The sequence below is a fragment of the Nelusetta ayraudi genome, unplaced genomic scaffold (assembly GCF_046127955.1).
Source record: "Nelusetta ayraudi isolate G7.1 ecotype Tasmania unplaced genomic scaffold, CSIRO-AGI_Nayr_v1 ptg000127l, whole genome shotgun sequence".
NCBI lineage: Eukaryota > Metazoa > Chordata > Actinopteri > Tetraodontiformes > Monacanthidae > Nelusetta > Nelusetta ayraudi.
The window spans coordinates 356569-373917 of record NW_027466177.1 but is presented as its reverse complement, the minus strand read 5'-3'; the positions used below and the strand labels follow the sequence as shown (position 1 = coordinate 373917).

The 17349-nt window shown below is 48.6% G+C and overlaps 2 protein-coding genes across 6 annotated transcripts in view; one reads left to right on the top strand and one right to left on the bottom strand.

The window, feature by feature from the left end:
• The window catches only part of rttn (rotatin), a 32194-nt gene extending 28325 nt beyond the window's left edge, over window positions 1-3869 (bottom strand). For 3 of the 4 annotated variants that reach the window (XM_076050307.1, XM_076050306.1, XM_076050308.1), the window contains exons 1-8: window positions 3715-3869; window positions 3174-3361; window positions 2462-2651; window positions 2230-2307; window positions 2060-2150; window positions 1837-1951; window positions 635-785; window positions 71-236 (exon numbers count right to left, since the gene is read on the bottom strand). In XM_076050307.1, the coding sequence (XP_075906422.1) occupies window positions 71-236; window positions 635-785; window positions 1837-1951; window positions 2060-2150; window positions 2230-2307; window positions 2462-2651; window positions 3174-3361; window positions 3715-3748 (1013 nt within the window). In that variant the 5' untranslated portion in view covers window positions 3749-3869. Of the gene's footprint in view, window positions 1-70; window positions 237-634; window positions 786-1836; window positions 1952-2059; window positions 2151-2229; window positions 2308-2461; window positions 2652-3173; window positions 3362-3714 lie in introns of those variants that run through there. The other variant, XM_076050309.1, reaches the window with a different exon arrangement.
• Window positions 3870-7468: 3599 nt separating this feature from the next.
• Window positions 7469-14741, top strand: socs6a (suppressor of cytokine signaling 6a). 2 transcript variants are annotated; one of them, XM_076050338.1, is made up of 4 exons: window positions 7469-7896; window positions 8388-8457; window positions 8523-8573; window positions 9489-14741. In XM_076050338.1, exon 4 carries the CDS (start codon window positions 9615-9617, stop codon window positions 11208-11210), a length of 1596 nt encoding a protein of 531 aa, XP_075906453.1. In that variant the 5' UTR covers window positions 7469-7896; window positions 8388-8457; window positions 8523-8573; window positions 9489-9614; the 3' UTR covers window positions 11211-14741. The 2 variants fall into 2 exon arrangements, with proteins under 2 accessions (XP_075906453.1, XP_075906452.1); XM_076050337.1 differs by lacking the exon at window positions 8523-8573.
• The last annotated feature ends 2608 nt before the right edge of the window (window positions 14742-17349 follow it).

Below are 17349 nucleotides of genomic sequence, written 5' to 3'. Positions count from 1 at the left end.
AATCGCTGACGCACGGAGAGGAGCGTTGCTCCTAAGCCGCGCTCCTCGCCCGCGCTCCTCGTGCACGCACCTGTTGCCGGCCGCGTCGCCGTCCTGCCCGTCCCCCCGGGCCCTCTGGCCCGTGCGTCCCACGACGGAGGGCCGCGGCGAGCCCTCTGCCGCCGGGGACGAGGCCTGCGAACGCTGCGGCCGCGTCTCCTGGGAGACGGAGAAGGACGAGTTCTGGGACGCAGGATCTGAGCGGGCACAAAAATGAAAACACCCGGAAAGTTGCATTTTTTTGCAAAAAATGTTGATGAGCAGATTGATCTCTGATGGTATGGTACTTGCAATACGTGTGTGCATATATGAAAATGTTCCCAGTTGAAACACATGGGAAATAGCAGACACTCTAAGGGTGATTTAATTTTATTTTATTTGTAGGGAATAATAATACCAAATGACAACAGCAGATTCTTTAGATAAAAATGGAATAATTTGATTTTTTTTCACTGCAAATAAAAAGATGTGCGAGCTCCAAATGACACTAAAATTGACACTAGGAAATAGACAACGTATTTAATAGAGTTAAACAGGAACGGCAATCGGTTCTTGTTTCGCCACCGACACCAGGACTGGGAAACCAGGATGCTACCTTGCTTTGTGGAGTAGAAGCTCGGATCCTGATGAAAACGCAGCCTCCTCCTGAGCCCCACGCACAGCTGCCGCAGGCAGGAGAGGGCCTGCAGGTGCAGGAAGCCGGCTTCACCTTTGGTCGAACTCAGCCTCAGCAGGGACAGGAGACTCTAGCAGGAGCACGGGGGAGGGGGGAGGGGGGGTGACGAGAGGGGAGACGCCGTGAGGGGAAAACTTTCCTCCCAGTCCTTAATAACGACCGCCGAGATCGGATTTTTGAGGAGACAAGGCAGGGAAATCTGCTTAATAACTCTGATTACGAGCAGGGGCTCTGGATAGCGGCTAATAGGGCTCCCTTAAACTAGACAGTGACAGAAAAGTTGTAATATGGTTCAGGGAATAAAAAGGGCAAGTGGGATTGAATTATTGGGGCAGTAATTTGTTACAAGTTCAGGCCGGCCGCTCTCTGTGGCTTAATGATGTCGTGCGTCTTAATGCGGGTGGTTTCATTTGGTTCGACTCCGGTCACCAGAGTGCCGAATGAATGGCGAAGACGTGACCTACTAGCAAAAAAATAAAATAAAGGAATTTTCTCCTTCCACGCTGCGGAGAAATTGCTTGATTGTTTCCTTTCTGCAGATATTAGATAGTTGAACGTTTAAAACAAGACACCTGGAGGCTGTAGCACACCGAGCACTGTGTGGACGTTTGACATTTGCCCTGAAAGATTCTTTTACACAATCCACGATCGCAAGGGATGCTCTGAGACTGATGTCGCGCAACACTCAGCCAAGGACTTTTGAGAGGCAGACGAGAGGCAGAGCAACCCTCCGGAGCCCCCCCCCGACTCCCCACCCCCCGGAAGATCAGGGACGCCCAGTTACAAATCGCTGTTTTGTTCAAGGACGCCGTTTGACAGGATATCATTTTGACAGTAGCCACAGCGACCGTCCCGTGGATGCCATCGCGGGGTCGCCACCGCATAAGGCCCACATAAGGGTGTGAAATCCGATCCGACGTAAACTACGATGATCACCAGGTGGAGAAAAATCAAACAACCAACACCAAGTGGAAAAAAATAATGTGATTTCAGTCATTTGAGGTGTGGAAGACCCGTTTTCAATACAGTATTAAATATCCTTCCTGAAACGAAAAATATATGTACTGAATGTGCAACATCTGCTGAGGCATCCCACTGAGTCACGGCTGTGCAATCTTTACCTTCACAATGCTGGGCCTTTGCAGGAAGATCTCAGCAGGGAAGTCCTGCATGATGACGTCGCACAGGAGCTCACACGTGGTTCGCACCAAGTTGGGGCTGCCGCTCCGTAAAGAACTGTTCACACATGCGCGGCAGAGGTGTTAGACCAATTTCATCTCCCCCCCCCCCTTTTTTACGACTAAATAATTACGGTCGACCAAAAACTACAAATCTGCCCCTCACCTCTCATTGGATGAGAGAATATGCCTGTCGGTGTTTGTCAGCGTCAGCCAGGGGAACACTGAAAACTTCAGGCATCTCACAGACTCGTGCACTGAGGAGGATGTATCATGTGAAGAGTTGTTTAAAGACAAAAAAAAAAAAAAGAAGGTGGCGTTTCGAAACACCAGTACCTGCTATCCTCTGAGGCGGCACGTCTGCTTGGCTCGGTTCACCCTTGTGGAAATAGCCCACAGGAAGCAGTTCTTCATCTGGAAATATTGCAAATAAAGCATCGCAAAGCACACTCAGATATTTGGGCCAGCGCTACCGCACGCATACCTTGAATCTTAAACCACTCATAAGAGCCGGCGGAATCAAAAAAAGAACGGGAAAAAAAAAGAATCTGGCTGTGACTCGCAACACCTGTTGGAGCTCCAGCGTGCGATCCATGCGCGTAGGCCATCGCTTGACTTGGGAGCAAATCTGGAAGCTGGAACAGCTGGTCCAAGGTTCCGTCGATGACAGCTCGCAGTCTGGGTTCCACGTTGGGAGACAGTTGGGTGAGGAAGTCCACCGCCCCGACGTCTCTCAGCATCTGGGCTGCGCCGGGATGCTTTGGAAGAAAAAACTTCCGATAGTCACGAAACTGAAAGTCTTATGGTTAAAGGTTGTGGAATGTGAAACAATGGCTCCATAATAAAAACAAAAAATAAACACTGGCCTTTATTCGGTGTCAGAGAGCTTCTCTAATAAATGAAAAGAGTTACGATTAAAGATCCTATATTCTTTTCATTTTCAGATCTGTTTATCAGATGTTTTTTTTTTTTTTTTTTATCCTCAACAATGAGAGAACTCTCACATAAAAAAAAAACCTTGACTGATCATACTCAGCCATCTGTTTACAGCCGCCGGCAAACACATTTGGTTTTAGTTTCCTGTTAAAGCAGATGGAGAGGATTCAGTTCCCTTTGTGACATCACAACGGTCTGATCTCCACAGCTACATGTTTAACACGCACGTCCTGTAAAGTGTGGTGAGCAAAAGATGTAAAGGTGACATTACTGTTAGTGAACAATAAATAGCAATGGACAGAAAGGAATCATTCGCGCATTTGGATTTTCATGTTCAACCAAACCTTTGCCAAGGATGAGAGCAACTCTAGGACTTCTTCCTGCATCGGCACCTCGGGAAAGTTGAACCACTCCAGGAGGTACACAAACAGCATCCTCTCCTGGACGATGTCAGAGATGGAAATCAAGGCGTGGTCCAGCTTGCACATGATGCTCTTCAATGCTCGCACCCTTATCTCCACCAAAGAGTGGCCTGGGGGATTGGGACAAAGTTAAGCGAGATGAAAGATAAGAATTTACAATTTTAGAAGAAGAAGAAGAAGCAGCAGCAGTAGTAGTAGCAGCAGCAGCTTGGGGTGTGTTAGCCACCTGTTGCTAACTCTCGCTAAGAGAAAGTTAAGGGAAAGTTTCCTTTTACTACAGTTAGTTTGCATGCGACCTAATGTTACATAGCTATAACTGCAACGTTAGAGGCTTTTTGGATAAATGTTGAGCCGTACAACGAATAACTCATTGTGAGCTAACGTTAGCGACAAAAGTTTAAATACATTCGCCCAAATTGAGCTAAATCTACGAAGCTAGGGAAGCTAAAGTTAGTTAGCTTACCTATTTTCCTTATAATCGACGACAAGTCCATCATGAGCCACTCTCCTACTAAATAAATAGGTGGAAAAGAAAGCCTCGTCGATGACCGAGGCTGGTCACAGTCGACGGTAGCCTGTCGGTGTCATGCCAACGACGTTTTCAACAACCGCGCCAGGATGCCTCGACTTCCTGTTGAGGTCCAGGGAGGCGTTCAAGTGCTCACCAGTGTGTCGGATAAACTGTCACCACGGACCTACGGAGCTTATGGCACGTTTATGACCTTCATCACCTAGACGTCACATGACGAATAATATAAATGCTTTGCATGGTAATGGGTACAATATAAATAACTGTGTGTGTGTGTGTGTGTGTGTGTGTGTGTGTGTGTGTGTGTGGTTTAGGGACATCCAACAGCTGACCAGGTTATTTTAGCTGGTTCAAAATGCCCTGTCCTTGATGCGCCTTTGTGAGGAAGTTGCGTCTGCACCAAACAATCCATCCCATTATTTTTATGATTTTGCAATCTACTGAATGGGTGAAACCATGAGGGTATACATAATGCTTTATATTTCAGACGTTCGTGCACGAGGTGCTCACTGTTTACACCTCTAGTTACCGAGTGCGATCTAAAAGTGCATGTTTACGTTTGTGTGTGTGCTATGTCATTCTGGGTGTTTTGCATCTTCAACCTTTAATTGTTTGTTTGTGTGCATGTGCGTGCGCGCGTGTGTTTGTGCGTCTCCTTTCTCTTTTTTTCACAAGGCTGTTTTATTTTACATCAGGCTAAATGAGTCATATGCCACAAATCACCTCAGGCTGTGAACGGATGTACGCCTGAGCTCTGAGTGGAAATGGTGCCAAACGGAATACTTTGAAGCTAGCACCGCTCTAAAGGCATGACGGGCCCCTGGATGCTCACCGAGGTTTAAAGCCGACCGTGAGTCACGCCGCTGACCACCATAGCCAAACTGACATTAAAATGTTCACAGGGGTATGCTCATGCCACACTCGTTCACTTTAGCAAAAGCCGGTCAAGGGTGTGTTCTGCCAACAGCCGTACGTTGAAACTGCGGTGCGTGTTCTGATGGACCTGTAACGTTTTCCGGAGGGAAACAGTTCGAATAGGTGGTTGGCAGGATGAAACAAGTCTTTGAGAATGTGGTGTGTTTTATGCAAGCATCTGGAGTTGTAGATGGTGTCCAAGGTAGGTAGCTGTTGATTAATGATGTTCTGGGCAGTTTTTATTGTCCTTTGCAGTGCCTTTCTGTCTGCAGCAGAACTGCTACCATACCAGGACAAGATGCCATAGGTGAGGATGCTTTCAATGGAGCAACGGTAGAAGGAGTACAGGTGATGTTGTGAGAGGTCATGGTATGGTATTATGGTTAAATATGTTGAAAAGAATGCAAATCAGAGAATGAAAAAGGACAATAATTAATGCAGAACATGCAGGGCAAGAGAATGTTGAATTGTCTTGGGGGGAGAAACAGGGTCAAATCAGTTCATTGTTTGAATTGTTTTCAGGTTTAATTTTCCAGCAGCTTCTGTCATGACATAATAGTGGTAAAATGTAAAAGACATAAAGTATGGATACAGATAATGGAAGCACACGTAGACAAGAGATTCGGTGCAGGTGCGGACCTCATCTTTAGCATTAAACAGAATTTTCCCCGACGTACTTCCTTTAGGTTCCACCGCATCCGTTGCCCAATGAGGACTCCCCACGGTCCCAGCAGCACCATCACTGTTTGACATCACTGCTGTTTGCCTGCTTTCGAGCCCCAATTAGTGGAAGTGTAGCAATGCCCGAGACACTCGGCGCAAATAATTAAGAGCCGACGCTGCGTCCGTATGAAATGGTGCACGGGGAGGCTCCCTGCAGGGAGGCCTCTCACTGAGGGGGCTGATCTCACGCTGTGTGGACAAGGGTAAGAGGGGAAAAGAAATACACCTCACTTGGTATTTACATGACAAGCTGTGCAAAACTGAAGCGGTTTGGACGTGCACAGATTATGGATAATGGACATATCGCTGGAGGGAGGGGCTGAGGCTGGAGAAGATACAGAGCATGGAGTTCGATGAAGGCGGCCCACAATTGGACGCGGAGGCCCCCGAGGTGGAACAGCACGCAGGAGAAGAAGAAGCGCATTTTGATCAAGTTTGACTTTTCGACCGGGTGAAAAGGGGGAAAAACATCCCAGTATTTACACGACACAACACGTCTCACGTATCTCCGGGGCTTCCTAACCCAACTGCCATCTAATTCCTCCGCAGGCTAAGCCAGCCCGCAACCATCAGTAACTATCTTGGCTCCTAATTATTTTTGGAGCTGATTATCCTGCCGCGACTGCCTCGCGCCCGCCCGCCCGCAGCTGATTATTTGTGTTTACCGTCTGGCAGCGAATAAGTCGAGGACTAAAAAAACTTTGTTTGTCAGGTTTGCGGGGAAAAAACCCGACGCCCGTCGCTCCTGTCCTTGGCGCCGTATCTAAGAGCTGAGACCCCGCCCCCTCCCCTGCCGTCCGCCATCCCTGCCGTCCTCGTGCCAACGCGTCAAGCCAAGGCGGCCTGATCAACCCTAATAGGGCCTGGTAATTAGAGTCTTTTTTGCGTAGAGCCTGTCTGGAGTTTAAGTGCCCTGAGCAGGTTTGGCGAAGGACTGCCATGCACTCGACAGCGTGGAAAAAACAATGTAACGCGCCGTATATGAACCAAATTAGCCTGGCAGTGGTAAACACAATCTGCTTTTTAAAACAATACTGACACTAATTAGGCGACCGATGTATCATTTGGGGGGGGGGGGGGTATTTTCGTTGCTGTATCAAAACATGAAAATCAGAGAGGGCAACTTGACGCCCGTGGAATACAAATGAGAGCTCTCTGCGCGAAGACCAAACACGTACATGCGCACACACATACACACACACACACACACACACACAAAGCTCTAAGAGAAAGTTAGTTAGTGGTTGCTGGTTGATTTCTCTGCAGTTATTTCACACACAGTCGGCTGCAACAGTGTCTGGATTTCTGGGGGGGGGGGGGGGGGGGGGCGCCCGTTCACTTGCAATAATCTAAAACTGAGTGAAGTTTCAGCCCCCGGGTCCCTTCATCTGGATGAGTTGGGTAAGTGGGATTTTGAGTGTCACGTTTCATCTCCAGAGCACCTTGAATTGAAAACTGCGCCTGAATAATCGAGGATGAAGAGCAATGGTGAGATTAGTTTTAGGTGACAAGTCCAAACAATTATATAACAGATCTTAAAATGGCAACTAAATAACATTATTAGAAACAAGATTCAATGCCGTGTTGTTTGAGCCGTTGCTGTTTAGTTAAGTCACAGGAGAAGATATTTTTTCTCATGGTTTCCTGATTCGTGTAGGGTTTTTTTGGTGTTTTCTTTGTTGCAACACCTTCATGCAAGCACTGGAGCCGCCCTACCCAACCACTTCTCCTTTCTGTGTTTGGCAACTGATCACTGATTTTGTAAGTGTCACCCTCAGGAAAAGCAAGGTTTTAGTTATATATATATAAACCTGCAACAAAATGCTATGCATCAAATCCATAACTAATCTTTTTCTTTTAAACTAACTCTAATAAATTCAGTCGCACAGAATAAATGTATTTTGAATTCATATTCCAAATAATATAAAAAATTACACAAAGTAAAAAAAACAAACAATTTTTTTAAAGGTTTTTTACTATGAAAATATGCATGCCTTATGTTTTGGTTGCATCTACATCTGGGATGCAAAATGCTACTCTGTCTGCTGAGTGAGTGTGTGTGATTCGCTGCATCCGACTCCCTCCGCTCCCACAATTCAACAGGCAACAAAGGAAGAAAGGAAGAGGCCACAAGCGACCTAAGTGCTAGCCGACCTACATTGAGAGATGTCTTGGTAATTGCGTACGTATATTCGGCGACGTGAACTCAAACGTCTCGGGACGAACCTAAATCGGACCGCTTTAGAGCCTCGTTCGTGTTTTTGGAGGTTGGGGCCGACCGAGGGGAATGTAACGGCAATGTTTTGAGCGTAAAGTCCAACAGAGCTAGCGGCTAACGCTAGCCGACTGGCATAGGTGGTAAAGCTAACATTAGCACAGCTTGTATCAACGCGAAGGAGGGACGCTTTCATTAACGCCTTGTACAAGATACCAGCCCCTCGCGTTCGTTCCTTTGTGAAGACAAGCGACTAACACTTGGTAAGTATAAGCATAAAGTGTACGCTTGATTTAAAAAAAGTGCATTAATAGCGGGCATACCTTGAATGTATCAGATATGCTAACGAAACTACCTGGTCTTGAGCCTACCTAAACACTTAGCCTGTAAGCATCTTCGCTTCTTTAAAATGCACATGTCAAACAACATTTCGCTCCACGTGGTTGTATTTATTGGACATAGTTAGTATAATCTTAGTCAACACGTCAAAGCAATTATGACATTTCGACAGTTTTCCTAAAAATAATAATAATAAAAAAATAATACAACAAACAGGCTAAGCTAAGAGCATGCTGTTGTGTCCGTAGCGAGGGCCTCGCCAGGTCAGGACAAACCAAGCTAACAGTTTAATTTAATAACGGGAACAAAGGCTGTTCGCTTTATTGCTATTTATTACGGGTTGTTTCGATCGTTTCAAAAGAACGAGGTAACGTGGTGAATTGTTATTTCAAACTCGGGCTTTTGCTTTCCACAGCGCCAAATGTGATTCTCGTAGAGGTGGAACTTGACCCGTCCAACCGAGTCACCATTTTCTGCACATAATGGTGAGTAATCACGTTGCAGCTGTCTTGATTGTCACGCAGATTTATTTCATTTTTTTTCTTCACAGTGGCGTATCGAGAAACGCGATTGAGTCGTGGATGTCCAGAAAAGGCAGCATGTATTTTATTTATTCGTTTAAAATGTAGTAATGACTATTGAATAAAGAGTATATGGGCATTTGAACGTGGATATTATGTAGAAGTCAAACGTAAGCTTTTAAGGATTAATGCTGCCGTTCCAACTGTGAACGTCATGTTATCCACAAACAGGTTCTCTGTTGGTGTTTGTTCATTACAACAGACAGCGTAAACAATAAATCATCTCCAAAACATTTAATGCATATTTCTCAACCAAAAATGTTCATATATCTTGGGGACTGTACTAATTAAGCAACATCCCATCATAGCGGTACTATTATGCTGAATGTCATGGTGGAGATTATCACACAGTAAAAGGTTAAGGATAGCAGCAAAACCCCACACGTTGCCGTTTCGCAACCTGGAAGTTGGGTCGAGTCGGCAGCACAGAATGCAACATTTCCCCATCTACTTTCAGCAGGACCCGCTGTGCGTCAGCTGCGGCGGTGACAACAGCAATTGCCGTCCCAACTTAATTTAGCTGTGATTGGACTCTCAGTCTGGAGTCGAGGCTGGATCGACGTCGCAGCATCTGGCCGCGGCTGCCAGTCGCGTCTCCCGTTGATCAAACACTCAAACGTCAACGCAGCAAACTCGAGCGCTCTCTGTGATGTGGCGCCGAGCGTGAAGTACACGCCGTTTGCCCAGTTGGTCCAGTTATGTAAATTCCACGAGACCCCCTGCCGCACATCACAAGTCGTGTTTTTGACAGCGGTGCCGGTGGGATTCGGTGTAAAGTCGTGCTTGGAAGAGCCCTGAGTGAGCGGTACATAAACTGCACGTCCAGAGGTGTGCGCCAGCAATAATAGATGTCCTGGTCAGAATGGAATTCTTTTGGTGTGTGTCACTGAACTCCTGCTTTAATGTATTATTTGTCTTGTTTTGTTTTCTACCAGGGTTCCACGGCTCCACTGTCTGCATGACTCATTTGAAGTGGCCTGATGAGAGGACCCTGTGGATAGCGCTTCCGTCAGGATACCAGGAGAGCCGTCCCATGCGCCCACTTCGGCGGGCCTGTCAGAATGAAGAAGATCAGCCTTAAGACCATCCGCAAGTCCCTCAGCATCAAGGGCAAGGAGGAGGGCGACTTTGTCATGCTCCAGCAGGCCTCGGTGACGACGGAGTTTTCCAAGGAGGAGTCGCTGTTTGGCGGCTGCTACACCAAAGAGATCTCCGGCTGTGACCTGAGCGGCGAGGACGAGAAGGGGGGCCAGGGCAAGGGCCGGGCGAAGGGCGAGGGCCTCATGGGCTCGCTCAAGCGGAGGCTCTCCGCCAAGCAGAAGGCGAAAGTGAAGGGCGGCTCCACGGCCGTCGGCCCGGCGGACGACGACGACAACTTCTCGTCCTCGTCGGTGCCCGCGGGCTTCAGCGAGGTGAAGGCCCAGCGGCCCCTCAGGTCCTCGTCCCTGAGGAGCCACCACTACAGCCCCTCGCCGTGGCCCCTCCGCTCGGTCAACTCGGACGAGGAGTGCCTGAAGGTGAAAGCCATGGTCCACTCTCCCAGCCCCAGTCCCAACCTGAACGGCGTGCGGAGGGACTTCCACGACTTCCACATGGACGGGCTCTTCCAGGACCAGGCCGAGTCGCTGAAGAACCTCCAGCAGCCGCAGAACGGCGAGCTGCACCTCGACATCGACGACAACGACGTGCCTGTGGTGCTGGGCTTGACGCCCCAGGACTACATCCAGTACACGATGCCTTTAGATGAGGGAATGTACCCCGAGGGGTCTCACACCTGCGCGGACAGCTCCTCTCCCATGGAGGTGGCGGCCGAGGCGGACGGCAGCTCGCCGCACACGGACCGGGGTCCCGAGGAGCACGACCTGGTCAGCGGGATGCCGCCGGACCTCTTCATGGAGACGTCGGTCAGCAGCCTCCTCCTGGGCTCCGCAGGCCTGATGCTCCAGAGCTCCAGGGCCGAGGTCCCGCCACCCCTCTCCCCGCTCCTGCCGCCCGTCGCAGGCAACGGACACCTCCCCAGGACTTTTTCAGGGTTCAGCTCCACGGACAGCCACGTGGCGGAGCGGGTGAGGCACCACCTCAACTTCGACCCCAACTCGGCGCCCGGCGTCAGCCGGGTGTACGACTCGGTCCAGAGCAGCGGGCCCATGGTGGTCACCAGCCTGACGGAGGAGCTGAAGAAGCTGGCGAGGCAGGGCTGGTACTGGGGGCCCATCACGCGCTGGGAGGCGGAGGAGAAGCTGGTCAACCTGGCCGACGGCTCCTTCCTGGTGCGCGACAGCTCCGACGACCGCTACCTGCTCAGCCTCAGCTTCCGCTCGCAGGGCAAGACCCTGCACACGCGCATCGAGCACTCCAACGGGCGCTTCAGCTTCTACGAGCAGCCCGACGTGGAGGGCCACACCTCCATCGTGGACCTGATCGAGCACTCCATCAGAGACTCGGAGAACGGCGCCTTCTGCTACTCCCGGTCGCGCCTGCCGGGCTCGGCGACCTACCCCGTCCGGCTCACCAACCCGGTGTCCCGCTTCATGCAAGTGCGCTCGCTGCAGTACCTCTGTCGCTTCGTCATCCGGCAGTACACCAGGATAGACCTGATCCAGAAGTTGCCCTTGCCCAACAAGATGAAGGACTACTTGCAGGAGAAGCACTACTGAAGACACGGAGGCCGCGGGACAGTGGTAGCAATTTGCACTTTTGCGTTCAAGTTCAGAGATTTTTTTTTGTTTGTTTGTTTGTTTTTTTTAAAACAAGGTTTACAGATGAAGCACCGCTTTCAGGCGACCGGCTCCGGGTTGCCCTCCCGTCCCGTCGCGTCCGGGCGACACTCGTCGCCACTCAACGTCCTCCATCCAACCGTTCCGTTTGTTCTGGGGTTGTGTTTTTTCCCGCTCTGGTCTTGGGAGTTTCCTCGCGTGTTCGGCAGACCAGCACACAATTCACTGCAAAAAAAACAACAACAAAACAAACAAACAAACATAGCAAAGGTGCGCAGCGAGGTCACCGCAGTTGCCACGCATCGGGTGCAGATCGCAGACCTGCGCGTCGTCGCGTCTGAATTGTAATCGAGCTGTGCGAGTAGAGCAATTATTTTTTTTCAGACGGCGTTCCGTTGTATCCACTTAATTGTACATTTAAAAGATTTTAAAACAGGTTTTTAATTCAGAGTGAGACATTCTTGCAGACTCACCGGTTTTCTCCTGCTGATGACTCGTCACCGTCATCCCCCCCCCCTTTTTTTCTTCTTCCCTCACCAATAGTGCAGATGAGAACATCATTGTGCATTTACCCTATGCAACAATTCCAATGTTAAACTGTCTAAATGTCAACAGCCAGCCTTTATAGCTCTTCACATGTTCACATGAACTAGATTTTGTTTTTTACATTTTTTTGCTACTCCTGAACTTGACTCGGCCAGCGTCGGGCCTTCTTCCTGTGGTTTTATTCGGCTTTGTCATCATATGGTACAGAGGCGCTTTGTGCTTCTGGGTCTCAAGGATTTACCAGGACCATTCACACATTTAGTTGTGGTAGAGAAACAATCGTCAGTTTGTAAGAGTTTGGTCGGGGATAAAAAGCCTTAAATCGTTTTGGCTGCACGTCGACGTGAAATCACGTGCGAGCCTAAAGGTACTGATGATGCTGGATTTTTGATGTGCCGTTTGTAAAAAAAAAAAATGGCATAAAGTTGGTGTTTAAAGTCCTTTCATTTCCTTTCTTTCAAAAAAAAAAAAATATCGTTAAAATTGAAATCTGTCCGCTTTTAGGAATGTCACAAAATCTGCACTGCAGCTCAGGCCGAACATCTTTGTCACGATCTGTTTACGCTTGTATCTGCATGTAGTAAAGGCTTTAAGATTGTCGGTTAATGGCACTGCGGAGATGTCATGATTTTAAAAGAGGGTCCAGGGGGGGCGGGGGAGGGGGGGTGTAGTTGCGTTCTTGGTTTAGTCCGTTCAAGTCCAACTCTGAGGGAAAAACACTGTCTTGAGAATTCTGTGCAGTCGGGCGGTTTCAATGGGAGAAAAAAGTTTTTTTTGTGTGGGGGGGGAGCTTTCACACCTGGATCCACCGGAGGGTTCCTCTGTGGGTTCAGACTCACAATTGCAGCGTGATATTGGAACAAAAGAAAGAAACAAAACAAACCTGAGATGACCCCGGACGAGGACGCGGTGGGACTCGGGTGAAGTCGCTTCACTCGAGGTTATGAAGACAGAGCCTCCCGACCGTCGTCGATGTCGGCCGGGCTTCAGGACAATTACAGAACCAGGAGGGAAAAAAAAAAACCGATCCGGGTTCCCGTCATTTCTTATTCATGTTGTCCCCCTCAGAGCTGCACCGCTACTCCAGAGATTGTCTCTAATTGGCTGTTTGTGCCGGAGCAAAAAGGGAAGAGCACACAGTATACGCTACGCAAGTGCTTTATACGGATACTCTGACAGGGAATTGTGTCGCGAATCACGAACGAGCGACGTCTTCGTTTCGACGTCGGTGTCCTTAAAAAAGTGTTTTGTCCCTGGGGGGGAGAGTGAAAGTCCCCCCCCCCCCCCCGGGCGACTTTGGTAAGGTGTTTAGTGCGTAGGTCTAGTTTTAGTTAGCCGGGGAAGTGTTGGCGTCTGAGGAATTTCACCGTGAGCGTAGCGCAGCAGAAGTTAGATAGGAACTTTGGACAGTTGTTGCATGTTTAAAAAAAAAAGAAAAAGAAAAAGAATTTGCATTTTGGAGCTCGGGAGTCGTAGTTGAACGGAGGATCTAGGTTGTGTGTTTGGCTGTGTAGCGGGATTTTTTTTTTTTTTAAATGTCACAAAACATTGGCTGGAAATTTGCGCACACTATTTTTTTTTTCTTTTTATTTTTTTGAAATAGATTTTTTGTCACGTTCTCTATCTGGGAGATGGGGCTGTACAAAAAGGAATGTAAGCTTGTGGCTTGAGGTGTCCGTTTGATGCGAAAGCACGAGGATCATGAAAACTACACTTTTTCTTTTCTTTTTTTTTTTTAGAAGAAGACATGATCACATTTTTTTTTTGCACTTGAACCTCCTCCTCGGACCGGCCTCGGTCCTCCTCTGCCTGGAGGGTTAGTCCTTTTGCCGTTTCTATTTTTTTTTTTTAACTTTAAACGTTTGTTTCTCAACTCCGTGAACTCGTTTTGTTTCGCGTTCAGTTAACCGTCTTCAGACGAACAGGGGGTGGGGGGGGGCTTTGTTTACGTCGTGTCTTTGGGATATAAAGGGTAAGGCACCAGCATCGCATCACGCCTGCCAACGCTCACAGGCTGTCGAGGAACGGGGATCATGGCGAGAATGTGGCTGCGAATTCAATTTGTGTGTGTGTGTGTTTTTCTGTCAAAATGTGAAGGCAAAATGTCAGACGTCTCTAAATACAATGTTTGTTTAATTGTGTTCCCGGTTTATTTTGCCATTTGTCATCCCCACTCTGACAAGCAGGAGGCATTTTTTTTTTCTTTTTTTTTTTTTGCGAGGCATCGCTGCACAGTTTTCGCAAACGCAAGTTTGAGTTTTGTTTGAGTTCTCCCCCCCCGCCTCCCGAAGCATTATCATCCACGCGGTTTGATTGCGGAGGTCGGCCCTTGTCCAGGCTGCTGGAGCCGTGCGTAACGGCGGCTCCACACGCAGCACTCAACAAAAGTCCCGACCCACGTGCTTTTATTTTGTCGTCGTTCTTGTCGTCGTCGTCGTCGTTGTTTTCCTGTGTTTCGGCGAATGAAGGTGATTGTTTACAACGCTACGTATGGAAATGCCCCCCCCCCTCCGCCCCGACCTCCAAACTTTTCTCCGATGCCCTCACCCTCACACAAAACGCCGTGGTACCATTTTTAAAAACAAAAGACTCTTGATTTCGTTTCAATGTGTCCTACACATTTGTGCTGCTTTATGGATATGATTGCCTTTTCTTGTATTTAACGACGGGGGAAACAGAATGTCGCCAATGTAGACGTATGTACACACGAGGACTTTGATTTGTCATCTTTGGGAGAGCGGAAGCCGTTTTTTTTTTTTTTTTTTTTTTTTTTTGCGATGTGTTAACTTACTGTCGTCGGTTAAAAGAGCGTTCGTAGCGATTAGTGAACCCTCTGTATTGTTTCACCAGTTCACTCCGGTTTACATTGGTTGTCAACTTTCCAGAGTAGACGCTCTTTTGTATTTTTCTTTTTTTTTTTTGGGGTGGGGGGGAACAAAAAAAAAAAAATCATGTGATTTTATTGCACACTTTGGATACAGTTAAAGAGTTTTTTTGTATCTGCCAATTATAAATTATAAATAAAAAACTATATTCTGAACATTTGTGGTATTTGCAGTTTTTGTGTCCTTATTTTAGATTCATTATGGCTAACATTCATGCCTTTGATTTTTGATCAACACTCGAAGGAAATAATTCAACCTGTTGTGGCCAACCAACTCAAGCGGTCCAGTGAATTAATTCTTCTTCAAACGATGGTCTCTCTGCATCTCCCCACGCTCCATGTAAACCCGGAGGCCTCCTGTAACCCCCCCCCCCGCTCCCCTGAGTGCAGAGTGAGCGCTGGCAGAAAATGGATGAACTGTCCCTTTAAGCACTGAGCTCAGAATCCCCAATGCTTCCGAAACAGAGCCCGACTGTGTTTAAAGTTGACTTAATTGATGAGTTTACGCGGGTCTCCTCACAGCGGCGGCTACCAACCAGCAGCTAATCCCCAGAGCTCCGCCTGCTCGACTCCCCCGAAGACAAACCATGCGCTTTTTTTTAAATACAGTCAAGTCGAGCCGAGCCTCTCGGGAGGCATTAGCTGCGTCGCCGCCGTCCTCGTGCAGAAGTTGCTTTTTTTTTTTTTTGTGAGTTCTGGCACTGTTTGGCTTCAGCAGGGGGAGAAGACGGGGTGGTTTGGGCTAAAGGTGTCAGGTTTGGATGGGGGGGGGGGATCTGCTGGAGATGCGGCGTGCATGACGATGAGGCTGGCGGGCTTTGTTAACTGCTGCGTGCGTCGGGCCTCTCCAGGCATCCGAGTTGAAGACACACACCGGTGTTTACTCTCAGCTAGCCGGAGGATGATTTATTCATTGCGCACGCTGCTGGGTCACATGCTGTACCGAGACGCTTCCATCATAAAAGTCCCTTCCCTTCCGCTGTTATTTATTTATTTCATTTCATTTCTTTTTTTTTTTTTTTTTTTCAATTTGCAGCTTTTTTTTTCGTATTCAAAGTTTAGCAGCGAGTGCGGCTCGTTGGGATGTGGCACACCGGCTCTGCAGGTTGGGGGGGGGGGTTTCCGTCTGCAAACACGGGGATGTTGAGCGTCCCCTCACTCTGCCACCACACGCCGAGCACAGTGTCAACTCTGGCGGTTTTGTCTTTTTCTTGAAGATTTATAAAACTGTGAAACTGTGCCAGAGTGAAAGAAGTAACAACAAATAAGTGGAAAGTGCTAAAAAAAAAAAAAAAACAACTATGGAAACTACACACGGAGTCAAAACTAAAATATAAATATATATGTAAAATAAAAAAAAGTATCTATGTCTATACACACACACACACACACACACACACACACACACGAGGAAGAACACATGACTCCGTTCTTTCCAAATTGCAGTTGCAATAACGAGAAAAACAAATTTAAACTGATTAGAAATTCGCCCTCAATCGTTAAGCTCGCTTCCCCCCTCCCCCCCCCTCCCCTGTTGCTCTATTACGTTATATTCGTTCCCAGGGAGAGTTTGCTTGGGAGATTTCATACTCTGACATCATAACAAATGCTCGAGATAGAGAGTTCAAGCAGGATGGGGAGTCCATATTAATAATGTAGAGAAGAGAAACACCGGCACTTGTGGCAGATGCACGCTGCTCATCTTTCATACCTGACTGTAATCCCGTAAATTAGAGTTGGATCTTTAAAGGGGGAGGGGGGGAGGGGGGGGATGTGTCGGACTGTTGATCGCAGGTTGTCAAATACTAACGAGATGCCGCCGAACGACGCCGTCGGCGTCCGAACGAGATTAGAAGATGCTAGCTGGAGGAAAGAGGCCTGAACGACGTTAAAACTGCGAGAAGCAGTGGAAAACACAAACGGAGCTGATGTTAGTTATGCTGTTGCAAGCACACTGACAAAACAAATCAATGGTACATCAGCAGCTTTGCTCTAATAATGGAGCTAAGCTCGTTTGGTGGCAGGAGCGTTGCATTTTTTGAGGGTTTGCCTCTTCTCATTCTCGCACTTTTGTTTGTATATTCTTGGAGAGTGCGTGCGTGCGTGCATGCGTGCGTGCGTGCGTGCGCGCGCTACTTCAGGCGCACGCTGCTAAATTCACTAGCAAAATATCTCCTCTCCGCGTCTCTTCCCTGTTTACCCTGGAGGGCCCATCCATCACGTGTCTCCGCCCGTCTCGGACGGACGGCTCCTTTCCCGCCATCTGGCGCGCCTGCACGCTGCGCCCATTTCTCACCGACAAACGGGGGCGGGGGGGGGGGGGGGGGAGACGCCGCAGACCAGCCAGAATTAGCCGGGGCTCCGACGTCAGAGCGAACGCGCCCCGGCCGGCGCTGTTGCCGCCCCGTGCCAGGAGCACGTCGGGCGGGTCTAGCCGGTAATGACAAAGCCGGGGGTTACCTGCTGGCGACAGATGTCTTCGGGCCTCCGAGCGAAAGGTTCAGCTCCGCTTGCGCTTGTGATCTCGTGCCAGCAGTGCCGGCGCGCCGCTGACATCCGCTGCCTCCCCGCCCATCTATCATGCATTAGGCGCCTCTGAACCCCAATTAGCCCTGTTAGCGACGGGCGCTGCCTCCGCTATCACCGGGT

Bases quoted from the DNA above. Each gene is read 5' to 3' on its own strand.
- socs6a (XM_076050337.1), top strand. From the start codon at position 9,615: ATGAAGAAGATCAGCCTTAAGACCATCCGCAAGTCCCTCAGCATCAAG.